Here is a 27,356-nt window from a genome sequence, read left to right on the forward strand (position 1 = left end):
ATTTCAAAGGATACTCCAGAACCCAAGTATTTAATGTTCACCAGGATTTCACCTCAACTAAGATGAATGATTAAGAAAAAATCTTTACTTTTTCAAGTAAAGACAATACATAATTCAGGGAAAGAAACAGACCATATTTATTCAGCTGTAGTAGCCTTAGGACAGTAAGTAATTCCATATGTGAATATAACTAGCTCAAGAATAGGGTTTGACAGCAAATTTATTCATGACACTTGTGGGATTGAACACTTAGGGGGTGCTTTAAGGAACCCTTTACAGTATACTGTATTCTTATTAAGACATTTCTTACTAACAAGCAGAGGAAAAAGCTATTTAGGAAAAATATATATATTTTGCTGTCAGCCAAGTTGCCTGCCTCTCAATTTTCAAATATAAAACAAACTGAATCTTTCCCAATAGTTAATAAGGCAAACACTTTCCAAATAAATTCAGCATTTTTAATGCTATAATATTTACAGACCAGGGATTCATGCTCCTAGGAGAAAATTACAGAAAATAATTTAAATAAATAGATACTGAATGAAAAAAGGCACATTCTGCTGTGATGGGTTGACCCTGGCTGGATGCCAGGTGCCCACCAAAGCCATTCTATCACACTCCTCCTCAGCTGGACTGGGGAAAGAAAATACAATTAATTTTTGCCCAGTACAACTGTCCAAACTCAGAATTTTTCTTCTACATTTATAAAAAAAATTAGTGAAAAAGTAACTAGGATTCAAGCCAAAAACACATTTGCCACATGAAAACAAGTATTATATTTTTCTTTTAAGAAGTCATAGTCTTACCTTCTGTCACAAGCTGCTCCCCTTGAAATTCTTCATCAAATACAGCATTTCTCACTAAGTTGTTTTCTGGGATGATGCGTTTTTCCACCTCAGCTTTATACATCACAGCTCTGTTAGAAGTAAACAGGAATCATTAAATTAAACAAAATACTAGAAACAACAAATTGAAAAGATTGATACGAATCATGGGAATTCAGTATAATTTTCACTTCATTTCTTGACTACACCAAGCTCAAATTTGGGAGCATCCATTTAAAACTAAAGTTTTTTCACAGTCTTAAAAGGGTTAAAGAAATACCTCCTCTATTGCTGCAGAGTAAAAGGAAACACTGAAATAATGGTTACCATATGTTTGTCTTTCCATACTTGTTCTCTGCTGTCAGTCACACCTACCTAGATTTTTGATAACTACATCAGACATCTGAGTGATGTTTCAATCACCACAGGAAGCAGGAGAATGCTATTTTGGTTACAAGTGAAAGTTTTTTGAGAGGAAAAGTTGACTAGTCAATGTCAGAGTGGCAGCAGGTGCCAGCCAACAGCAGGAACACAGAGCCAACAGCATGACTGCCAACAGCATAGAAAAGACTGGGAGGCACAGGAATATAAATAGTCCTGGGAAAAATGGGAAGATACAGGTCAGCAAGAGGAAATGTGACACTCAGATAAGGTCAGGGCCATGGAGGAGGAAAGAATACCTGAGCACTACTAACTCTCATGTCTAAGCTACTTACTGGGCTGCTGACTATATATAATTTTGGAGTAAGGAACTTGGGGCACAAGCTGGCAGATGAGGCAGAATACTCATCTCACATTCTTGCCCCTAAGTCCCAAATCACGCTCTCATTCTAGTGCACAATTACAGAATGGGGTTGGACTGGCTTGGAGAACTCAGTCATTTCAAGACATATACATCTCTTTCAAGTTATCAAGGGAGACTTTAGAAAAACTCCCATCAAGAAACAACCAGCTAGACCACTACTTTCAAGAACAATATGTCAGCCTGCTGACTAATAAAATCAACAAGTCATTTTGCATACATAACATCCACAATCTGAATTTAAAAAATGAAGTTTCCAATAATACTTATGTAGTTGTATTCAGCTTCTACATGGGTTTTCTGTTGATCTGTAGACTAAAAGCATTCCTGCATGGGTTTTCTGTTGATCTGTAGACCAAAAGTGTTCCCTAAGTACTTTATCCCTTTAAGGAGGATTCCAAGATAGAGAGCATTGCCTCACACAAAACAATTCATACAAAAAAACAGGAACAAGCATCCTCTAAGATATCTAAAATAAGCCAGTTTCCTATCAAGGTCAGGAACTCAGCTATTCCATGAGCTTTTTATTCAAAGCCATGCAGTTAAATCCAGACGTGTTTAACACTTCGTTTGGATAAGGATATACACAATGACTATCATACACTGTCAGGCAATAGCATTTAAAATCAATAATGAAATAATGCTGTTTTGAAGTTTTGCATGGAATTATGATTATCAGCACCTTACTGCTCTACCTAGTCTGAACATTCTGCATTACACTGAACCCCATGGGCAGCACAAGTCACAAGTGCAGCTTCTGTCACTGAAGGCAGAATATGCCACTTCTGTGTGTTTGAGTTATATAAACTGAAATGCAGAATAACATGACCACTATTTAAGATCAGCAAGGTATTCTCCACAAGTTTCCATGAACATATGTGCATGTTATTTTTCTCATATACACACCTACTCAAACACATTCTTTGTCAACAGAATTCAGCAAACCAAGACATGAACTTTGTTTGAAACTGAATACCCCTGGATTTCAGCACTATTCTTTTCATGAGCCTTTTCTTTAAAGTTACATACACATTAGAAAGAGAAATACAAAGACATAAGACAGATCTCTTTCAATACATAAATGAAAACATTTCCCCATAACACAATACACTTGAATTTAAGTAAGTTAAAACAGAACAAAACCCTTACCTAGGATTCTAGCTACAGTAAGCAAAGCCATAAATGAACAAACCCCCATCAACAACTTATATGTGCAAGGCTTTTAATAGATCACTACATATCATCATATTTTAGCTTGTTCTTGCTCTTTTTGAAAACACATTAAAATCACACTTGTGGCAGCACATATCCCTAGCTTTAACTTCTTATTAAACAGATCTGTCTGTTCCAAACACAAAGCACATCTCACCTGCGATACTGCTGCCTAGAAACTTCATCTCCCCAAAAGAGACATAGTGTTGATACCACCATGCTTGGAGAGAAGTTCTTTTCCATTGGATTCCATGTTACAGTGACCACCTGATAAAATGAACAGACAACACACTGAGGGGAATAAAAAAAATCTTAATGTTCGCATTAATATTTGGACTATGAGTCAACAGATTACTACAATAAAAGTGGAACGGGACATAACAAAAAATAGGTGAGATTTTAATAAAGAATTAGTCAGACATTTTCAATTATGACATTTAATTTAAATTCATAATTTTTGCTCAGAACAAAGCACTGTACTTACTTCATGTGTTCCTTCTCTTAGTACAAACTGCTCTGGAGACACTCTCATAACCTGAGGATCTATCATTGTTTTTGTGTGCAGGTTTCCCAAGCACAGCACCTTAACATAGGCAGCCCGGGAACCTGTGTTTCTCACGTGGAAGGAAGCTTTCTGTGATCTTGCAGACAACGAGCATTCCAGTGTAACCAAGAAGCTATCTGACAATTTTTTAACATTTTCTAAAATTATATTGCTTGCTCCTCCATATCCAGATAATGGTATCTGGGAGAGAAACAAAACCCACCATCAAAAAAAGAAGTACTTCAAATGAAAAAAGCTTACTAGCAAAACACATTTATGTACAACTGTGGTAAACTATATACCTTACAGAAAAACAAATGAAAATGTTAAAAATGTGAACTGAAAAGCCCTTGCAAGAAATAGAAAAGCTTAAATTTACTCAATAATTTTCAAGTTCTACTTCCAAGTTTGTTTAAGCCTACCTATAGAACAAGACAAGTTCAGATTTTTTAACACTTCTAGAGTTAAAATCTTAGGCTACTTTTAATGTAGTACATAAAATATTTCATCATTCTCAAAGGAAAGAATTACATGCAAAACTGATACTCATGTTCAAAGCATAAAATGTAGTGGCCATATGACTTTAACAAGTATACAGATGTCCATAATCTGTATCTTTAATTTTCAAGTTTTTGATAGAAACACCTACTCAGTGCTAGATTTTCAATAATTACCCAAAAAAAATACATTTAAAATTTTTAAAAGTTATGTTGGGACTCTTACAGTAAACTTAATTCCTGGCTTTGATTGAATCCCCAGCTGTTTGATTTCCAGCTTTGCAAAGCAGCAAGTTACTCGAGTGGGTGTAAACATCAGGTATATGTTCGTATCTTCTTTGGGACGCATTCTGAGCTCCCAGCTACTGGTTAAGCGTTGTTCTGATCCAAATATACTTTGCAGCTATAAAAACAAAGACATCAAAACTGAGTGACTATAATAGAAAAAAAACATAGCAGTAAAACTTACTACACTTGGATGGAAGAATTAACTTCTTTGAACTGCACATTAACCTCTCGGACAATGGCATATTTAAAGTGGAATGCTTAATAAGCAATGAAATTACAAAGTCCAAGATACTTCACAGTCCCATAATGAACACTTCGATGCCTCTCAGTTTAGACAGACTTTTTTGTCCTCAATCCCCAACCTGTCAAGGCTGAACTTTACCATGATTCTCTGACAGTATAAGATTTTAAATTTAAAAAATCTGAACATTTGAGGGAAAACGAGATATAAGTCAATGTAGGTTACATAACAAAAAGACCCATTAGCCATGGTAATTCCTAAAGGCTAATTCCAGTTTTTCTATCCTCATCTAGACTCCCTCCTGCAAGAAGAGCCATTGATGGACCACTCCACCAAGTACTGACTCTGCTGTGAAACAGCAGCTTAGAGAGCTGTAAACTGAGCTCCAGTTTGCTGCAGCACTCCTATTTCAGCGGCTCCCAAGAAATACCAGGGTAGCTTAAGCTCTGCTACCACACTCATCTTGGCAGTCTCAAAACAAATGCAGGCTGCTAACACTTCAGGGCAAAAACATTTTCATTATAAACATAGCCTGGTAACTGTCATAAACACTAAAGAGAAATTTTAATGGCAGACACCTGAAAGGAGTCTTGATCCTGGCCTCTTATCAACAATCTTAAATGCTGCGGCACAGATGGAGAGTCATTTCTTAGAATTAACTTCTTCTGTCTGAAAAATACGTTTGGTTAGATTTTACAGCAAATACAAATTAACTGCATACATTAATTCATGGAAGCAATGGAACTGGGACAGTCAATTTTGAAGTAATTTAATGGAAAAAAAATCACCTCTTGGAGCAATAGAATATGTTAAATAAAAAGTTGTTTCTGTATTATCAAACTTACACATCCTACACTGTTATACACCAAAACACACAAATACTCATAGCAAAACAATCCCCAAATATACATATATATTAAAAAATATAATTTTCTGAAGTTCAAGTACTGTACTTAACAGCCTGAACTTTCAAAGAAACCAGCAATTGTATCAATACAAAAACTCCATAAAAATCCCCACTTCAGGACACAGTTATGATGAGTTTATCCAGAGAGACTTGGTTATGCAGAAACAAAGTCTCATGAGTAGTCTGGCCCAGATTCACAGGAACAGTTGTAAAGAACTAAATTCAGGATAACTTTTCCTTCTCATGCACTTCTCAATGTAATAGCAACACAGAAAGTTATGGTCACTTAACAGAATCAGGTTGACTGAAATAGTTTTTTTCTCTGCGATACATCCTAGCATTGACGAGGCTTCAGGTACTCAGAGCTTTCCTCAGCAGAGGTAGGAAACATCTCCAGCAAGAGCAAGTGCCCTTGTCATTTTAAGAAGTCAAAAAACATTGACAAACTCAATTTGACAAACTCAGAACTGCTACAACATAAGAGAACAGATCATGCAGTTGGAATTAAAGAGGAGGACAGAGAGAGCAAAACCTCTATCAACACTAGCAGACATTCTTTTGTACTCTGTTGAAACAAAATTACAGAAATAATTTCAGCTTCCTAAAACCAAGGGTTCCTCAACACCGTTTTACAGGAGGAACGGAAAATAAAAACACTGCAGCATACAGGAAAGAAGCAGTAATTCCTAAATATCAAATAACCAAAACTACTGTTAGAAGCACACTACACCTTAACAAACCAGAAAAACAGAAATGCAGCTATTAGAAACAATTATTGGATACAAACATTGATTTTAAACCACCAGGAACATGATAAGATCATTAGAATCAAAAAGTTCAGTATCAACCAACAGTGGATTAGTTCTTCAAGTAATAATTACTAGAAGTTCAGAGATTTGCAAAACTTGCAGACTTTACATATAAAAGAAGCAAAGAACATCCTAACAATTAGGAACAGTTTCACTAAAGCATAGAATAATAAACCTGTAAACTTGAAACTAAAAAAGTGTGGACAAGAAGTAGTCTGAAGGATAAAATAATTCATAATTGGAGGCAAAACAGATTCTCCACATTAGAAGTTTTAACCCTGAAACACATTCAAATCAATCAAGGGATGTTCAACAGTTTATGCTATTCAGATGGTCAAATTACATTACCCAGACTAGATTGTGTTCCTTGTCATAGATGAGATCAAGAATAATTAATCTCTAGCAAGAGACAGGTATCAAGTTGATAGAATTTTTCTATCAACTTAATTGAAAAATACTTCTCTCCTCATTTCTACTTACGTGACACACTAAACTTACAAAACCAGATATTCTGATCATAACTAAAGAGTCCTCAAGAACACACAAAGCTCAAACAAGATCAGTTTGTTTCTAAAACTTTCTTGCACAAGAAAAATAATTGCAATATACTGCTTCTTTCACTTGAGGCACAGAACAAATTACTGCCAATTATCAATGTGAATGGGAAAATTTACTTCAAAAAAGTGCAATATAAAACGCTTAACATGATATTCTATATGAACAGCTGTTCAACCTATACTTACACTGATGATCCAAGTGATACTGCTCCCCAGGCAATGAACTGCTTGTTGGAGAGGATGGGTGGAATGTCTGAGCACCTAGCAGGTGTAGACACAGGTCTGTTTTGCCCAGATTCTACCTCACCTTCAATCATCACTTCAAACTGAGGCCCAGATGGCAGCACAAGGATTTTCAAGATGCTTTAAAAATAAATGCATAAATTTAAATCCCACAATAGAACAAGATTAGGTGATGAAGTAAAAACATAATTGAAAAAATATTACAGATTGGCATTTTTAAAACTACCTTCTTAAGGCAAAAATATAAACACTTCTTTTTATTTTATGACAAAGGCCAGCTTTAGGTATAGCCCTACATTTACATCCTTTGGGCTGTAAGTACATATGCCACACATATCTCACACAGTCTTCTGAAGTATTTCATCTGGAAATGATTCAGATAAATATTTCAGAGACTACAGCTCAAAAGTATTTTTGGTCCATACTAATTTCTAATTATTTTGACAGACTAATTTTAGAAAGAAACAAAGTCTGGCTGTAGATTAAAGAGATGCCTTTTGAATGCCATGAGAAACTTTACTGAATTGTTACAGGTGTGAGATAACCAGGAGCACCAAGGAAGGAAATCTAGCTTTTAAATAATAGCCTGAATCATTTGTTATAGCACAGAGAGATTTCAAGTCAAGGAAAAAAACTCAAGAGCCTCCATTGTAGCTGTCAGTGAATCCTTATGATGCCTGCTGACCAAGCCCTGAATCCCATCAGCAGGGAACACGGACCCTGGTTACTGCCTCAGTTAGTTTATTAGTCTTTAGGCAGCACTTGGATGAAGATAACCAAGTTTCCAATCCTCCTGAGTACCTCAAGCCTGTAAAAATTCAAGCTATCCAATAGGATCATACTGTAACTAGCACAGAACTTCATTGTTTTATTTAAATGCACTGGGGAGAGTGAAGTTGAACATATATTGAAGATATTCTTTTGTCCATTCTTGCAGAAACTGGAAATCATGCAGCAAGAGAGGGAAAGCTGCTCTGGAGAAATGAGTCATTGCCAAAAACTCTCACATGACATCTTAATTGTCACTTGAACCAATCAAGTTAATTTTGCAGAATGAAGTTCAACAGGAGCTAATGAGCAAAACTATGAATGCTTCATCCATCTGCAAAAGGAACTTGTACATTAGTGTTGTACAGAACAAACTTTGATTTGAGTACAGCAGACAAATAAATACGTAGGATCCTGATCTGTTCTTGACATTTTTCACATGTAAAACAGAAATAACATTTCCCTTGCCTCAGCAAAGAGAGAAAGAGGGAAGCAACTGAAGAGGCTGCTGAAGGTAAGTATTTTGAAGCTTTGCTGTACTTTTGAAATAACTACTGGATAAAGGGCCACAGGGATTTACTCTGCTTATTAACACTAAACATGTCTTAGAATATTTCTTGATAGGAAATGTTGTCTATTCATTCTGCTATACACACCTATAAGAGGGAGATATTCTACGGAAAAGGTGAACTTTAACAAAAATCCTTTTGTAATGGATGAGAACTCTCATGAGAACAACTGAAGTCAAAAACTCTCATATGGGTGAAACTTTCAATTTGTTCATTACCTTAAGGTCAAAAGTAGTTCAGTTTAACACATGCAGCACAGAATTAGTTATATTACCTTTCTGTAGTTGTTGTGCTTTTTGGAAAAAACTGGACAGTCACTACTTGTTCTTCTCCAGGAAAAAGGAAAAGATCCTCGGGTTTAACAGCAAAGCAGCTGTCCTGATCTGATATCTGAAAGCAGGCAAGGGCAAAAGGGAGGGTTAGTTACCTATTTTAAGGGACTAAATACTTCTACAAAATGTAATACCATTTGGTTCTGCACCTGTTTTACATGCAATTCAGACAATTTGAATACACCTGGAGTCTTCAACACTTTATCAATTAGCACCCAGTATCATCACTTAATGTGGCAGATCCTATTTCCATGGCCTCTGATCTTAGAAATTATGGGCTAACACATCTCTTTTGTAAAATGGAACCAACTGTTCCTTCTGTTGACTTTGAAATGTAAATTTCAAATGTGGTTAGTTATCTTTCAGTCTGGAACCACACTTTCCATAGATTCTCAAAAAGGTCAAGTAAAGATATGGCATATTTGAAAAGAATTCACTTTGAGTTGGCAAGATGTACACTAAAAACTACTGCAGTTTTGTAAGAAAATACAGATGTTTCCCAATGCTAATATTCATCTTTGCCTTAAGCAGACTTTACTCTACCAGCTAACTAACACCTGCTATGCAGCATAGGCTTCACTACTTTTACATATTTTAGCTAAAATTTATTAAAAATCATAAAGGTATGTTTGTTACAACAAGTAAAACTGAAGTTGAGGAAAAGAATGTCCACAAGCTTTTTCTAAAAAAAGTAAGAAAATCTCTTTGGCATTTTTCATTCCCTGTATGTAAACTTGTAAAGCTTTTATCAAACCACAGAGCTGAGCTAAAATCCCAAGGCTCACCTCTAGCTTCAGTACAATATGAACAGCACAAAAATAATGATTTCAAGAGGGAAAAGCCAACCTACCTGAACTTTCAAATGTACACTAATGTTTCCAGAATTTACCAATGGCAGCTGCTGCTTGACTGTTGAACCCACACTAGCAGACAGATGTATTTTCTGTAAAAATAAAGTAAGTGTATATCTGTATATATACATATATAATAAAACCAAACATTACAAAAGTAGGAGGCTAGAAGAGGCAAACTGTTCTTGAAATACAGTTTGTAAATACACACAAACCTCTAAGTCCTTTGGAATACGTATCCTTGCTGTTCCAGCTCTTGCTCTGAGAAAAATACTTTTAATCACAGTGCTAGGTCCTGGACTATCCACTTCCACATCCACTCTTGCCAGGAACTCCTCTGCTGGACCCAAGGAATCTAGGAACAATTTCATGAGTATCAAACGCAAGTGTGCCAACAGCAAAGGCCATTCCTATGGATGCACACCTCACTTCAGCTACTCCTCAATCTTAACATATCCATGGGGTGAGAAGAACAGCTCTCCCATTACTCCTGCAACACTTTTTCCCCCTCTTTTAAATAAAGTCTCACAGAACCTTATTTAAGAGTTTTACCTTTTTGTCATATGTAACTGAAATTGTCACTAATGCAAAGAAAAAAACTCATCTTACCACACCAGCCAAACTAGTTGATATATATAGTATTTTCTATTCAGCAAGTCAGAACAACTCAGAGATTTCTTCAAATTCATTATCTATTTTGCAATTAATGCAATATGTTCTTAAGTGATGGTTTAATTCCCTCAGTAAAAAGAGTTAACACAAATTCCAGGCATCTTGCAATAAACTTTGTACAGCTTCATACTTAAGTAAAAATGTCCCTGGTAATACATAAAGGATTAAGACATAGAGACATTCTGTCTCCTACAGTTACTAAAAATGAATATGATACCTGAAATATTAGCACACACAAACCAAACATGTTTCAAGTTTGCAGCCTGTTCCTGCAATTCTAAAACACATATACATTAAAAGTCAAATCTGTTTCAGCTGAAATGAAAATCCAATTATTTTACCTGAGGAAGAAATTTGTTTCTTAGGTGCATGGAACAGAACCCAAACTGTTAAAGCTTCAGGATCCTGAAAAAGAAATTGGTTGACTCACCTTATGGAAGGGAGAAAATTATTGAGAGGAGAAAACAAAACACCCACAAAACCTGAACATGCAAAAGGTGTGCTGCCCAAAAATCATTACTGTGAACTCAAATATTCAGCACTGTCACTTCAGACAGCAAGTAAAAAGAAGAATTGACCAACTACAAACTACTCACTTGCCCATCATAGCTTGCATGTATCACATGGTTTACAACTGATGGAGCTGCTGTCTGAGAAACTGCATCCATTTGTTCATTAGAAGTATTAACAGGTTCCTTGGAAAAGGTGAAGCACCTCCAGGCTACTGCATTCTGTCAAAAAAAGAGAAGTATTACAAGTATTAAATCTCTTATTGTCAGTAACAGCAATGCTCACAAAGCTGAGAAATGCAAGACAAGTTTTGAATGATTCAAGTAGCTTGGAAAAAACAAAGAAACAAATTTGTGCTGTAGCTTTGAAACATGAAACAAAACGCCACACACCTATCCCAGAAGCATTTTTCTTGGTACCATTACAGCAGAATCAAATTACCCCCTGCAAAAACTATTTATTTCCTGACTAACAGAAGACTTCTTGAGAAGTCTTATATCGAGTGTCCAAGATCTATTTCTTAATGATCTGTAACAAAGTGTTTGGGTACTAAAATCCAGCATCACAAGATGTTAGCTCTCACATACAGAACTTTACTGTACTTACTGCGTTAATAATAAGTCTAATTGGCATAAAAGCATGGGTTTTGTTGATAAGTTTTAGGGGAAGAGCCTTCAAATTGCCAAAAGGCAAGTCACCAAAATCCAGGCAATCTTCTTTTCCTGTTTCCACCTGGTTTTAAAACAAAGCAGAACTTAGAAGAAAAGAAAACCTTCAAAACACTCTACCCTACAAAAGTACCAGGATGTTACTCATCTATTTCACCCTCTTAACCCTATATCCACATATAATACAAACTATTACAGCCTAAGAATCATGTTTCCTTTGATATTAGAAGGGGCTACAGCCAATTCGCTATCTCCCATACATTTTACCTCAATCAATTAAGCCAGTCTTAGTGCAATGTTTATCCACCAAAATCCAGCATACAACCAAGTTATTTTGGATAATTCAAATTAAAAGTAAGTTTAAACCATGATTATTGCTAGCAAGTAAGAAATGCCAGTTTTAGATAGCTAAAAACACATTTCAGCAAGTTGAAAGTTAAGAAAATAAGGGACAGTAATTTTTGCTAGCTTAAAAACACCTAAATGTCATGATCTGCAGCAAAACACAGCTTTAATTTGGTACTTTTTCCAATCTCAGGAATGTAACAACAAGATTGAGCACAAGGTTTAAATTTTATTTGAACATGACACAAGTTTGAATATACTATGAAAAACATGGAGAATAGACTACATGTGAAAGAATAAAAAATGCATTAAAAATAAATAAAAATTTATTGAAGAAGCATTAGAAATTATGTCAATTTGTGTGCATTTATTACTTCAAAACACATAATTAGCCCAAAGCAAGTTAAAAGACCACCATATATTAAATGTCCACTATGGCTGGTGACTGAAAATTTTACTTTTATCAACCATGTCACAGACTACCATGTAATTTGTTCAGGCACCTCCACAAGTATCATCAAGCCTTTCTATGCCTGTCCATACTCTTAAAACAAGAACTATATGAAGCCAGATTTAATTATTGTCACACTCTCTCACCTGGTTGCTCTTCATGATAAGACACAAGACAAAAGCACTTTACACATGCATGTAGTTTTAATTTTTAATTAGTCCAAAATAAGAAAATATTCTCTACAAGCATAAACAAGGTAGTGGTAGTGAGAAACCAAGACAAAGCCTACTTGATGTAAAAAATAAAGAAATCCTTACAACTGGAAATAAATGCTTTTTGTTACGATAAATTCCCAATCCAACACAGCAGATAAGCATCTGATAAGCTAAGCATCAGATGTTTAAGGTCTTAACAATGAAAAAGTAATGCCCAGTCTTTTAACAACAAAAAAGTAATTTTTAATTTATTCTTTCCACACAGAAGCCTTCACTTTTAGCTAGCTGTTTTTGCACAACTGGAACTTCCCAGATAACAATGTGCTTCTCAAAAATTTCCTCTATTCCCACTCAAACATATGAAATTCCAGGTTTCTTTGAGGAGCAACCTTGCAATCCTATTACTTTCCAGTGTCATGAAATTATTCATAAAATTGCAACAACAAAAGACCCACAGTAAACAGCAACTTACTTCTAAATTAGGATTTTCAGCAACTGCTGTCAGAACTACCCTGCTTGCCAAAGCTTCTGACTGAACGATTGTCTCAGCATCTGCAGAAACTGGCCAAGATGAAACATTGAGGATACACTGGAAGATCCCCGAGCAGGAAGGTAAGAAAAGTATTTTCAGGTCGTTGGTAGAGTAGGGTCCTACAATGGTTTTATTCTTGAAAACCAAACATGGATATTTCATAGGATCCATCTGCAAAACAAAATACCTGGCATTTTCAAAAAGGCCTTTTACCAGAAGACATTTCATTTCCATCTGGCACCACTGCTTAACACAGACATTTTGTATATATTTCTCCTCCATTTAATGAATGCATCTTCATATCCATGGCCCATTTGCATCCTGCTCGACTGCAGATCTCTTCTTTTAATTTAAACAGACAAGTCAGCCTGAAAATTGCTGAGGTTTCTTTCTACCATCTAGTGCAAGATTGACACTGGGAAAATTATTAAGTAAAACCCTGATTTTTGAGAAAGAACAGCAGTGGATCTCAAAGTTGACTGAAAAAACATCGGTTTTAATCACACTGTGCAAACAATTGCATATATTTATTCATGAAAACAACTGTAAAGCAATTTCATTTTTAAAAAATCACCTCTTGATCCAACAGAATCACTGTTTACAGGAGATGCATAAAAGCTCTATGAAGCTGATTAGAAAATTATGCAACAAATCCTTATACACACACACACATCTATACATACACACAAGCACACAGAATTGTGGCCTGATGTTCTTTAAAGAGGAAGCATTCTAAGAAAACAACATCAAAACAGAAATCATACCCCTGGAAAGACACATGCTACATCTGCTGGAAGAATACACCTGAGGGTTGTGATCAGGATTTCTAAGACTTATAAGATGCAATATTTAAAGCAAATAATTCTGCTATTCCTCAGTAATACGGACCAAATAAAACCATCATGAACTGTATCTTAAAAAAGAAAAAAGCAATACTTGATACAATCTACAGCTGAACTGAACTGTGACTGAATGCATAGTTTCAAGAGATTTACAAGATAAAGAGCACTATACCAAAAACTAGTATGAACAGAAATAACATCTAACTAAAGTTAGCAGGTATCAAACTGCCAGAAGCTCAGAGTATCCTATGCTTGTTCTGTTGTTATATTCTTCTCTATTAAGTGAATTCATCAATAAAAGAAATTAAATCCTTCTGATGGACTTTGTATCTAACTCATTCTCAAGTTCTCAAGATATTTTACTTCTGGAACTATGAGTATGATAACAGAATTATATAGAATTTAACAAAATTGAAGTGCAAGACAGCCAACATACGGCCTACAAGCTACCTATAACCCACAGAACAACCCATCTAGTTTGAAGCCTGTTCTAAAAGGCTTCTAAAAAGCCAGCTCATTTTCCATCACTCAAAAATCTCCTGATTTCAAGAAAAAGAGAAGCAAACTGCCAAAAACGTTTTTGCAGTAACAGCTCTCAGCATGGATGTTTTCTGGCCTAGGGTTGACTTTTCTTGCATGCACAAAGGTGGGAATGAATAACTCGAATTCAAACCTTCCACACTTCATGCACACAATATAATTCTACATGTGGCATTTACCTCACAAAGGCTACTGGCTGGAGGAAGTCAGGCACCTGGCCAAAGAAAGGAGCATTGCTTTTGTGCATATCAATGATAAAACGGGGGAAAAAAAAATCACAGATCTGTAAAGAGGGTCTTAATTTTACATATGATATCTGGTAAGATTACAGTATTAATCAGTTTTATGAAACAGAAAAAATCTCTTACCCTTTCCCCATTAACTGAAACACTGAGTATCCCAATGTTGACCTGCAACCACCGGTCAGTTGGATTATAAACACTAAGAACCGTCTGAGATGCAATTCCCACACAACAGGCAGTAGGGAACTTCAGTTCTTCTGGCACTTTTATGTGTCCTTTGGAAGAAAATATGCTCCTATTAGTTACAAGTACTCAGAAGCAAATCAGCACTCAGGCTGCCACCACGTTTGTGAACTCATCTGACAAATGCTTCATTATGGCAAGGAAATGTTTGACTCCTACAGTTCTCATAAGAATGTTTTCCATAAGCGTGAAATTTGACATTTTGATAATTTCTAATTTGCATCTTAAAGTTCTACTGTCACATAAACAAATACTTATGGAAATGGCACATTCTATACAGACCCACAAAGAAGTGTGTGTGTATATATATATATATATATATATGTGTGTGTATGTATATATATATGTATATATACTTGATAAACACTCAGTGGTCACAATTTAATCAGCACTAGCTCAACTCGGGAAAATTTGAACATTACTATTACAAAATCTTGTTAGTATAAAAATTAGTAAGGAGTATTTCTCTATTTTAAAATGCACTAAGATCAATGATCTGGAACAATCAATAAACAAGCTCTAAACTCTTACATATTCAAATCTTCAATTCTACTAGTTTGTCATTTAGGCTGAAAGAATTAGCCAGGAAAAAAAAAAGTACAGCAAGATTGTAGGTTAAAATAAGTTTTTAAAATTAAATAGTAATTTGTGTTGCTTAGGTTTAGAGCTAAGTCTAGAAAGGACAGAGGACACTTGGCAGCTCATCCTTCCCTGCATAACCAGCAAACAGTTTCAACCCTCTATGGGGTTCAAATTTCTTATGAGTTTTGGCCTTCACTGACTGCTAATACTAAATTAGGCTGAAACTAGAAATGTCCTCTACTTTCCAGATAAAATACAATGGAATTTCAAGAGCATGACTTGTCTTGCCTAGTTTGAACTGCAGCTAAGATTTCTCTTCCTCCTATGAAAGGTAGTTCTTCATCCTTCACACAAACAAAAAACTAATATTGAAGAATGCTGAAATTCTGAGAAATGTTTTTTAAGACCATTAGGGGAGCTATAAGAATAGGCACTAAATTCAGAGAACAACATTAAAGGAAAACTAGTAACAGGGTTTGCATAAACAATAATTGCAGTTACATTAGTACCATCTTAATTGTATTTACTGTAACATAAGCAACATCACTATCACCATTCCTGTCCACAGCTGTATTTCAAATACACTGTAAAAATCATACTCACCAATACCAGGTGACTTCGACAACTCCCACTCCCTTCCCCCAGCTCCAAGAGGTTGTCCGGTACATGGTTTTATATTTAAGATATTATTATTCCATGAAGTACTGTGTGGATTATAAAGTGAAGCTGCACCCAAAAAGCCAGGACCAACATTTGAACCTAAAGGAATTCCTAACATAAGTGGATTCTCAACATGTCCTCCTGGGATACCAGAACAAGGAAGCCCTGCTGCAAGGCCAAAACCTGCAGCGTTGCAGCCATGAAAGTGAGACAGAACTGCATTTCCTGGAGGTTGTTTAGCTCCCAGGTGCTGTTGTGCAAATGGAGCTGTTGCAAGACAATGCCCTGTAAGCAAGGTGGGGACAGAAGAAGGAATTGCTTGACTCTCAGAGGTAGTGACATGGGATTTAACAGTTGATATATGAACATGCTGTTCACCAGATGGGTTTTGTTTGCATGGCAAACAAGTGTTTAATCCAGAATAAACAGGCAATCCTTGTCTCTGTGCTTTGTTTGTTTGATCCTGACACAGTTCTTGTGCATCCATGTTGACAGAAAGTGGTGGGAAGGTGCAGAGTTGACTTGGTAAAGCTGATTTAACACGGTCTAGCTCTTCACGATTTGCTGGTACATTTGAAGGAATAAATGGAAGCTGATTCATCCTCAGAAAACCTTCTTTGGCCAGTTCTTGGTCCAGTACATTATGAGGTTTTCTTTGAAGACCAGCAAGTTCATTTTCTTCTTGTTCCTGGTCAGTACTAAGTATTGCTTTTTTTCTATTTCTTTGACATGAGCGGTCTTCTAGATTTTCTTTTCTACGTTCCTCCAGAGGAACTGGGCTGGCCTGAATTATTGTTGTGCTCAGTTCACCAGCATCTTCATCCTAGTAAACAAATATAACATGCAGTATCACATATTTAAGAAAAGCAATAGGGTACATAAGACACACGTAATTCTGTACTGCCTGGAAACTTTCCTGTCTGATCATTATTGGGACTGCCATCCAATATAAATAATCAAGTTTGTCTTGTCTTGTCAGAAGTTTTACTGTTTTAACTGTGACTCTTCACCTTGAAAAAGATAACTTGCAGCATCAACCTGTTTGCTATCCTTAAGACACATTTTACTGGGTCTGGCTGAGATGGAGTCAATTTTCTCTGCAGCGGTCTCTGTGCTGCTGTATTTTTAGATTTATGTTCAAAACAGCATTGACAACACACCAGACATACTAGACAGATTAAAAAACCCAAAAAACTGAATGGTCTTGAACCAAATCAGTAACCGAAAAGGATTTGAGATGCATGGAAATGCACTGATACAGACATTTTCTTTGTGTGCTCACAAGAAATCATTGAAGTCCAGAGACCTGCCATTTTGACAGGTAGGGTATAGCTGGAATGAGCATTCATATTTACACAGACATGCATGTAAATCAAAAAGGTTCTTCAGGTTTTATCTGTCTGTTTTTAAAATTCCATCCACAATTACACACACTTTGGAAAGGGAGAGAGGTAACAGATTTCAGATTCCAAGGAATGCACAAATTCAGATAAAAGATTGCCAATTATTTTAATCAGGCTAAGACTGCAAGTCTGAACACAAATTTTACCCTCAGTGCACATTCTCTTCTAAACCAGTAAAAACAGTCAGAATGACTGTCAGAGGTAGAAAATTATAGTTTCAGTCCTGAAAAAAGTAGTCCAAGCTACATTATGTATTTATAAACATTTCTCCAGAAAAAAAACAAACCAGGAAAATTATTCACCCAACAGCTGAAGCTGAACAGCAAGGGAGCCTCAGGTATGATGAGAACAATATAGATCCTGCAAAATACTACTGGAATACTGCAGCACATTCCAAGAACAGAATGACTTAATGAGAAACTATCAAAAAGAATTAAAGGAAAAAATACATCAACTCAAACTTTTTCAAAAGTTCCTAGTTCTTTGATTGTTTTACTATGTTTGTATTTATTAGAGTGTGCGCATTTAGCAGAGTTGATACCAAAACTCAAATTTCCATATAACTCAGAAGCTGGAAAGAAGAATACCTTCTCCCTATGCACAGCATATCCTAAACTGTTCGAAAACCCTTAAGGCTTTTCTAATTTAGAATTACTTTGACCTATAAATTTTGGTTTGGGGGTAAGGTTGAGGTGCTGGTTTTTTTCCTTACCCAGGATGTCTCTGGACTACGCATCACTGCTGAGTTCTTTCGGGCGCTGCCGGATGCAGAGACATAGGTTAACCTGCTCATGCTTGGACTCGAGTAAACAGACTGAGGTACCACATTCTCTCTGCAAGGAGATTCCTGACAACGTGATGGGTAAGTAAAGTCCACTTCAGATCTAAAAAAGAGATTCAAAATATGCCAATAATAAAATATATTTTTTTAATGCTGCCATCAAGAAAATCAATGTTACCCATTTCCGATACTATTCTAAAAGTCAACTTAATTAGCTGTTCTGTTAAATGTAGTAGAAATGAGAAATCAGCTCTCAATCTTTACAAGTTCTGGCTTTGATGTACATAAAACACATTTTCATTCTATATAAATCCATATAGGTAAAAGATCAGAATTCCAAAACTGACCTCAGATGCCAAGGCCACAGAAGCAACACAACTTATTAAAAGAGGTGAATCAATATACTCGTATCTAACTAGATTAAAAAGTCAAATGAAATCATTTAACCTCCCATCACACCATTAGGTTTCCTATTCACTGCTGAGATTCTCTTCATTTCAAACACCTGAAAACACAGGGTCTCTCAGCACTTTGCTCAACAAAAAAAGCTAACATGACAACAATTAAAGCACTGACAATTTTAACCGGACATCCTAAGAGCTATGTAACATGGCTGCAAAAATACATATTCTCCTGCACATATTAATTTCTGAGAAATGCCAGACAGCCTGTAATTCTAATAACACATCCAAACACAAACATTAGTTAAATACCAAACAACGAAGTTCAAAGTTAAGTCAGGGAAATCAGTTGCCTCATCTTATCAGTCTGCACACAACCATTAGCTACTGGCCACGTTAGTGTTTAAGACTGCAAAATTAATTTAGTTGGAATGTTATGACACTTATGTTACTGGAACTCATTTAAGAAACAGTGTACTTTCAGTTGCTAAGGTAACCTTAAACCTTGCACACAAGTATGTATCAAAATCGTCAAAAGCCACACAAATATTTCTACCCACCCTCTCCCACAATAAGCAATTATACAAATCAGAGAACCAGATGGAGCAAAATACTTCTAAGTTTAAAAAACACATCTACATTGGTCTATACAAGGTCCAGCTTAATGTATAATGAAGTCTTAGCCTAATAAAAATCACAGTCAACATTCAAACGAACACATGATCCTCAACAACCTTTATGAAGCACTAATTCTTGTAACCTGCACCAAGAAATTTACCCTGAAAATGCTGTTCCAGAAGTCTCACTAGGAGAAGAGTGAATCAGAGGCGAAGTTGAAGGTCTGAAGCTACACTGCTCACCCTCCAGGTTTAAGTCACATTCAGGTAGAACGGGTTTATGCTCTGGCAAATAAACAAAATTTAAGCACCATGTTTATTTATGAACAGGAAACAAGTTTTTTTGACCAAAAAAAAAAAAAAAAAGCTTTTTCAACAAATAATTCCATCTAGGTTTACTTACCAGTATTAGTCTGGAAAGTTGGGGACAGCTTCTCAAAAGTTACATGTTTTGCATTCCCCCTATGAGGAGTACTGGCATCCTTGTTTCTCTTCTCTGTATTTTGCCTCCTGTCATCACTGTTCAATTTCTGCACAGGCTTGGCTGCTGTAGGACTTACTGAGACACATTTACTCAATTGCTTGGCAGGTTTTAAGTTGCTGAGGGACACAGTATTTCCTGCACTTCTCTCCACTAAATCATTACACGGTTCAGGAACAGCATTTGCTGCTTTATCTGCTGTTTCTCTATCTTCCCCTATACTACATGCATTAGTGAGATTGCTGTTCTGGTAAGCAAGTAGATGTCGCTGTGCCACTTCCAGTTTTGCTGCTGAGAGAATTCCACATGTGTGGGCTTCATTTTCATTAAGTGTCTCTGATCCAATATCGGCATCCATTGACTGTAAATGTTTACGATTTACCAAATCTGACAACTTTTCTGAACACCGAACATTATCTGCATTTACATCTCTGTGGCTGGGAACACCAGATAGACTAGAAAAATTCTGACTGTCACCTTCTTCACTGAGATAATCAAGCAATCGCTTCTCTATTCCTTGCTGTTTGCTGTGATTATTGATCCAGTCTTCTGCAAAAGCATCCGTATGTTTCTCTTTACCCACTATAAAGGTATCAGATGTAAGGTTCTGGACAGATGCTTCATGTTTCACGACACTCTCGTATTCACTTTCACATCTGTTCTCATCTGTTTTTTTGAGGTATTTTTCCATATCAAATGTACTATTTTCCTCATTGCTGGATAATGCCTCATTAGTAGAGAGTTCAGCCTCTTTAACAGCTCTAGGAAGGACACGTGTTCTTTTACTTTTATTGGAGAGTGCCATCATCATAGCAGCTAGCTGGGAAGGTTCAGCACTGGAGGAAGCATTAGCAATAGCATTTGCAATTGTGCTGATACTCAAGACAGAGTCAGAATTATTAGACAAGCTATCCTCAAACTTGCCTTTATGAATTCCATCCTAGAACAAAACAAAATGAGTTAAGCATCACGGCAAAAAACTTTTTGTTTAATGTTTTGTTTCGTGTTTGCATTTTAGGATATGGGACTATATTAACACTCTTCATTGATGCATTTTGAAACACCTGTCTAGAAGGAACGCTGCAACAGACATTCTCACTCTCCTGATTTTTAAAGTCTACTTCACAAAAGCTTTTCTAGACTAAATAGTAACAATAAATAATTCTTCCTTCTACTAGGAAGACTTAGCTCCTGTGAAACTTTAAAAATCCTAAAATGCTTTATTCAGTTCAGTTGAAAAAACTGGGAGGAAAATCCTATCAGGGACAAACAGCAGAGAAGTTACCATGATCAAATATACAGTAACATCCAAATTAACTTGAAATCATCTGCCTCTATAGAGAGAAGACACAGCTATTCCTACAGCTTTTTCTACTACTCAAGTCTGATTTCTTCTTTAGTTTTCACACTGGCTATTCTTAGCAAAGGGCACAGAGTAGGTAGACAGTTGGAAACTGGGCTCTGGACCTTTCTGTCTCTCTCAGACAGATACAGACTCAGGAAGAATTGAAACCACCTGTCCTCCTGTAGATACACATGCATGACTTAACAACCTCCTCATCAAAAGACAGATAAAGCACAGAGCAGACGTGCACACCATGACTGGACTGAAAACAAGCTGAACTGCCAGGCTCAAAAGGTAGATCAGCAGCACTAAAGTCCATCAGGAGGCCAGTCACTCACTGGTAGAGTATCCTGGGGATCAAGACAGGGGCCAGTACTGTTCAGCAACTTCAATAGTGATGTGGATGATTGGGCAGAGGGTACCTTCAGGAAGTTCCATTATTATACAAAACTGGGAGGTGTGGCTGATAGACCAAGAGAGTCAGCTGTCATTCAGAGGGAGCTCAACAAGACAGAACGATCGGCTGAGAAGTTCAAAGGGAAATGCGAAGACCAAATGGAAGGGGAAGACACAGCTGAAATTCAGAAACTTGATCACAGAACATCAATGGCCTATGAGTCTCTGAAAAACTATGGGCTGACAGACTGAGCAATTCTTAAAGTGAAGTAGGAAGGAAAAGGAAAATGAGATGGTGATACTATCACCTAACTTACTACTACTAATGGATCATGCCATTCTAATCAAACCTATGTAAGAAACAGGGCCACCTACTAGGATTCAAATGATCAATATAAAAAGCAGTGAGCTGACGTGAAAGCCAAAATGTAGCTGTATTCAAAGAAACAATAATAATTGGAATAATTTGAATTTTGTTTCAGTTCATAGTTGCACTTTAAAGAAAAATACAAGAGAAATACCTTTACTTTACTTTTGGTAGCAGCTTCTGTATTAATATTTTCACACATTCCAGCAGCAGTATCCACCCTATGCCCTGAACCTTCAGAGCTGGTAAAATTTGCATGTTTTTTTGTTTGTGCTTCTAAGTCATCTAACAACAACAACATCAAAAAAAAGCAATTAATTTACAGTAAGGAAATTGTCTAAAAAACCTGCATCCTTGAATACATATGCTCCCTTAATGCCCCATAGAAAAAAAGAGCTGCTCCATAAGTACCTGAAAACACCTCAGACAACTGTGAAATCTCTCGGCCGATGTCACCTCCTGATGAATCAGATCTCATGAGCAAAGGAACAGGCTGCCTCTTCTTCGGGGATGTAATATAGTAACCAAAAGATGGCTATAAAAAATATCCCAGAATACAGCATGAGTGTGACCGTGGTCACAAGGGTTTGCAGGATGAGAGAGAGATGAGAATGTTGATTCCATGATCAGAAGGCTTGATTCATTATTTTATGATATATATATATAACATATGACTACACTAACAATAATAGAAAGAGAAGTTCTCAGAAGGCTAGCTATGCTAAGAATAGAAAAGAATGAATAACAAAGATCTGTGTCTCAGACAGAGAGCGAGAGCAGCTCTGCCATGAGTGGTCAGTAAATCCAAACATCCACATAAGACCAATCACGGATCCACCTGTTGCATTCCACAGCAGCAGATAATCATTGTTTACATTTGGTTGCTGAAACTGCAGCTTCTCACAAGGAAAAGTCCTAAGAAAGGATTTTAATGAAAAGATGTCTGCGACATGTCACATTTTTTTATTTAGTTAAATTAAAAAGAAAAGTGTTTGGAATTTTCTCTGCTGGGCCCATGCAGAAGGAAGAACAAACACTTGAAAGGTTATCTGTTGCCAATCAAAACCTCACTCAAGTGCTGGTGTGGAATGAACAGGGAATTTCTTCACCTGTAGAACATAAAATTCTATCATACCACTAAAACAATCTTACAATATAAGAAAATGCAAAAACAATGCAAAGAAAATTCAAGTCCGAACAGCTGAGTTTCAGGAAAAGCCCATGGACTGACGATGTTCCTCTTTGCCATCTCTGAAAGTCCTTTTTGGTCCTGAAACAGGTTTGCTGCAGAAAAATGCATCAATAGTTATCAGAAGTCCATTGACAGTCATAAAACAATTTCTAACAATTTTGAGACAACTTCTGGAATGTCCTGGCCACAGCCCTTTATTGAACAACTTGGGCTGAAGCTAATTTTTGGCCCTTCAATGCTTCAGAGCTGCTGCCAGCTATTTCAACCCTTTTCATTTTTTTTTTTTTTTTTTCAGAAAGAGCATCAGCAGCAGCAACAGTGGAGCATGAGAAAGGCCCTGGGGGCCCTGGCCCATGTGGACAGTGGCCCAGGACCGGAAGGGGGAAGCGAAACCCCCAAACCCATCAGGAGGCCGGGAGGTGGCCCTGGCCCAGGGACCCGAGCCCAACAGCCCAGGCCCAACCCATGAGGCAGGCTCTGCCTTGCCACAGGCCTGCACTCCGCTGCCAGTACAATGGCAGAACGAGTGACGAGGGGCCAAACTCTTCTTTTCACCAAAATCACCAAGGCATGCCAGCAGCAGGGGAATAGAAGCCGTCCCAAGAATCTTCATCTCGGGCCTAGGAATGTTTGTTCCCCACAGCAAACAAGCTATGATCGCTTCCCGCTGTGCCCTCTGCCATGCAAATGCAGATGATGTTGCCCCCATCTGCCTCACGGCACCACGCCAACCTTCTCTGGCCTGGGACCGGGGGCAGAACTTTCGGGACCCACCTGTCCCTCACCGCTGGGGTGCGCGAGGGGCGGTAGAGACGGCCACCTCCAAGGGGCAATCCCCGAACAGACACCCCCCAGCCCGCCAAGAAGACTGATTTTGAACGCAAGCAGAAGGGCTGCACCCACAGCCAGCTGGCGAGCCACACCTCCTCCACGGAAGGAGAGGCCGGCGGCCGGGGCTGCTGCTGCAAGGGCAAATGGCCCGGGACGGTCCGAGCTCGAACAAGCCGCCGCAGCAGCTGCCGGGGGCGGCGGGACCGCAGGCAGCTCCGAGGGTCCCGCAGGCTTGGCGCCGTTTTCAGCATCATCCTGAACAGGGACTGGCTCGGTGGAAGGCAGTGAGGGGGCCGGTGGGTCGCTGACCTCAGCTGCAACCTCCAGCATCGGCACTGCGGGCGAAGGCACGGCCGTGGGAAGTGGAGGAAGCGGCTCCGGATCGCGGTTGCCTAGCATCAGCGGTGCAGGTGCAGGAAGCGGTGTTCCGGAGCTCTCAGGCGGGGCCGCCGCGCCCACAGGCTCTGCTGGAGAAACGGCCACGGGAGGGGCCACGCGGGGAAGCGCCCGAATCCACGGGGCGGTGTTCGTGGCGCTGGCCGGGGCGGCGCTGCCCACTCTTCGTCCCCCAGAGAGAGAGAAGAGGGGGAGAAAAATGGCTCCATGTGAGCATGCTCCGAAAACGCAGTAAAAAAAAACTTCAGCTATGGGCAAAACTTCGCCCCCTCACCGGGATGCAGGGGAGCTGGGAAGCAGCAGATCGTCCCCCTCCAAAGGGTCTGCTCCTGCTGGAGTCGGGGGATATGGGGCGAGCCCGTTGCAGTTAGCAATCCAGGGAAAAACAGCTGCTTTCCGCTTCAAGACCAGGAAGAGTGCCTTAAATGTTAGGTAAATTCGGGGGTGTCCGAATCCACGGTCCAAAAGGAATTGGAAAATTAATTCCATGTACTCCCATACAAACACATCCAGGGCATACAGCACATTCGCAAAAAAGCCAAAAAGCTTTGCCTATCGAAAAAACTCATGTAAGTGTCTCTCTGCCAGGACAATTCCAAGAATTCCATCTTCTTCACCCCATTTTGCCTTTCTCTGAAGGGGAGAAAGGAACCTCGGCCTTGGTGGGAAGACCCCACCACCTTTGCAGCCATAATCTGTGAAGGCCAGGATCATCAGGAAGGCAAAAGCCTACAGTACCTTGTGACAGAGTCCAAAACTCTTTGGCCAGCTGCATGGTGCTGCTGAGCTTTCTGGCCATCTTCCTGGAGTCTTCTCAGAAGGTTCTCTTTTTGGTCAGCCTTGCTGTGAACTCTGTCCAAATCAGGATCTTCAGTTCTTCCGCTCCTGGCTAGAATCCACTTCTGTGGTCACTTGTGAAGCAACCATCAATGCCACACATTCGGGTTTACCCAGTGCAGCAATTGCTCCTCTGGGGTCTCACCAAGTGATGATTTCCGCTTCAGTCACTCAGGGTCACCAATTGTGACCGTGGTCACAAGGGTTTGCAGGATGAGAGAGAGATGAGAATGTTGATTCCATGATCAGAAGGTTTGATTCATTATTTTATGATATATATATAACATATGACTATGCTAAAAAGAATAGAAAGAGAAGTTCTCAGAAGGCTAGCTAAGAATAGAATAGCAAAGAATGAAAACAAAGGAGCTCTCTCTGACTCTGTCCGAGAGAGCTCAGTCTTTGATTGGCCATTAATTGTAAACATCTAAGAGGGGCCAATCACAGGTGGACTTGGTTGCAAAACTGCAGCTTCTCACAAGGAAAAATCCTAAGAAAGGATTTTAATGAAAAGATGTTGGCAACACATGAGTAAATTGAATAATGAACAAACAGATTCAAGACACTTGCAAAGCAGTTTTGGCCCACAGTGCTTGCTTGGTATACCTCTCATACCACTAAGAAATAATGCGGCATTGCAAATGCCCAATCTGAACACATACACTGCACTTCCCATACACAGATAAAATAAACTAACAACTGGCATGGCTGAACCCCAGCTGGGGACTAAGTACCACACAGCTGTTTGCTCACTCCCCACCTTCTCCCCACAGAAAGAATTGGAAAGAACAGGCAAACCTTGTGGGTTGAGATAAGAACAGTTTAATAACTGACACAAGAATAAATTACAACTATAATACTGGTAATGAAAAGGAAGGAGAGGGGAATAACACCCAAGAGAAACAAGTGGTGCACAACACAATTGCTCACTGGCCAAAGACCAACACCCAGCCTGTCCCTGAACAGTGATCCATGGCTGCCAGCCAACTCCCTCCAGTTTACAGACTGAGTAGGATGTTCTATGGTACAGAATATCCCTTTGGTCAGTTTGGGTCAGCTGTCCTGGCCGTGCTCCCTCCGAGCTTCTTGTGCACCTGCTGCACTGGCAGAGCATGAAACACTCCCCAAGTCCTTGACTTAGAGTAAGCACTACTTAGCAACAACAAAAACATCAGTGTGCTATCAAGATTATTCTCATACTAAATCCAAAACACAGCACTGTACTAACCGCTACAAAGAAAACTTAACTCTATTCCAACTGAAACCAGGACACAATTTATGTCTACCAGTTACTCAAAATAAAGAAATAAAGTACATCACATCATCTCTGCCTGAAGGCATGGTCTGCCACTGAGCCTTAGAATGCTTAGGACAGACTCTAACTCTGCCAACTCCAAAACTTCCTCATGATACAAGTGAATTACACAAGCATGTGTGACCACTTCTTCTCATTGTACACACTTCCCCACCTTTTTTTTTTTTTTTATGAAACACAGATGAGATCCTGTCTACCAACGGTAGAAGAGAGAAGCGTCAGTTATCCACCAGATGTAAGACATGTACAGGGGTTGGTAAGTCAGAATCTAAATGACTACATTTTCACTGAAGTTGGGCACTGCCCAGATAGCACATCAGCTATCAACAGCCACTCAGAGATGCCCTCACTGTTTAAATACCCTTGTCTGACCAGCATTTCACTCAACTGTGTGGGTAATTTGCTGGGACCTCCAACATGCCTCCTGTATATGGTGTACTTTTCTCCCTCTAATCCTACACATAATTAGTTCCTGACCAAAAGGCAAAGATCAACATTCAGCAATAACACCAGGCAGCACTTCACATCAGAAATTCCAGTAGGAAACCAGTCAACCCACACCTGTAACACACAGAATTTCCTTCCTAAATCAACTTAGAAAATTAGATCTGATAAAGAACTGTTTACAAAATAACAAAACCAGTGCTAGCTGCCGTTTGTCTTGTCTTTTCCTTGTTTCTCAATACTAACATTTAGATACATACCCGTTTCACATCACTGCCTCCACCAAGACATCCAAGAGCTTCAGATCTCTGACCAAAGAACTCCCCCAAAGACAAACGTAAATAGCTGGCATCTTTATGAAGATCAGATGTTCTTGGCAGAATGAAGCTATTAGCAGATCTCCATGAAGTATTTGCTAATTCAGATGCATTTAGACTGCCTACCTTTCCTGCCTGCAACCAAAGAGATTTCAGAAGTTGTAATTTGTAAATAAGAAAACTATTTTGTTTATTTTACATTGAGGTCATTAGTTACCTGCATGAGCCTGTGTGCTTTCTCGAATTCTTCCTGGTCTTGTGCAATCATAGCTGCTGCTTCAGCTTAA

The 27,356-nt window shown here is 38.4% G+C and overlaps 1 protein-coding gene across 1 annotated transcript in view; it reads right to left on the minus strand.

Moving 5' to 3' along the window:
* The window catches only part of CEP192 (centrosomal protein 192), a 75,054-nt gene that overhangs the window by 19,896 nt on the left and 27,802 nt on the right, over nucleotides 1–27,356 (minus strand). Inside the window, exons 21-42 of the mRNA XM_063149748.1 lie at nucleotides 27,287–27,351; nucleotides 27,013–27,204; nucleotides 22,149–22,272; nucleotides 21,892–22,022; nucleotides 19,552–20,569; nucleotides 19,310–19,433; nucleotides 18,062–18,233; nucleotides 15,890–16,769; nucleotides 14,588–14,736; nucleotides 12,778–13,008; nucleotides 11,233–11,358; nucleotides 10,713–10,847; nucleotides 10,458–10,521; nucleotides 9,660–9,799; nucleotides 9,444–9,536; nucleotides 8,536–8,651; nucleotides 6,868–7,044; nucleotides 4,987–5,077; nucleotides 4,106–4,282; nucleotides 3,323–3,583; nucleotides 2,996–3,105; nucleotides 807–916 (exon numbers count right to left, since the gene is read on the minus strand). Coding sequence (XP_063005818.1) covers nucleotides 807–916; nucleotides 2,996–3,105; nucleotides 3,323–3,583; nucleotides 4,106–4,282; nucleotides 4,987–5,077; nucleotides 6,868–7,044; nucleotides 8,536–8,651; nucleotides 9,444–9,536; nucleotides 9,660–9,799; nucleotides 10,458–10,521; nucleotides 10,713–10,847; nucleotides 11,233–11,358; nucleotides 12,778–13,008; nucleotides 14,588–14,736; nucleotides 15,890–16,769; nucleotides 18,062–18,233; nucleotides 19,310–19,433; nucleotides 19,552–20,569; nucleotides 21,892–22,022; nucleotides 22,149–22,272; nucleotides 27,013–27,204; nucleotides 27,287–27,351 — 4,686 coding nt within the window. The remainder of the gene's footprint in view (nucleotides 1–806; nucleotides 917–2,995; nucleotides 3,106–3,322; nucleotides 3,584–4,105; nucleotides 4,283–4,986; nucleotides 5,078–6,867; nucleotides 7,045–8,535; nucleotides 8,652–9,443; nucleotides 9,537–9,659; nucleotides 9,800–10,457; nucleotides 10,522–10,712; nucleotides 10,848–11,232; nucleotides 11,359–12,777; nucleotides 13,009–14,587; nucleotides 14,737–15,889; nucleotides 16,770–18,061; nucleotides 18,234–19,309; nucleotides 19,434–19,551; nucleotides 20,570–21,891; nucleotides 22,023–22,148; nucleotides 22,273–27,012; nucleotides 27,205–27,286; nucleotides 27,352–27,356) is intronic.

Source organism: Melospiza melodia, chromosome 1 (assembly GCF_035770615.1).
Source record: "Melospiza melodia melodia isolate bMelMel2 chromosome 1, bMelMel2.pri, whole genome shotgun sequence".
NCBI classification, from domain to species: Eukaryota; Metazoa; Chordata; class Aves; order Passeriformes; family Passerellidae; genus Melospiza; species Melospiza melodia.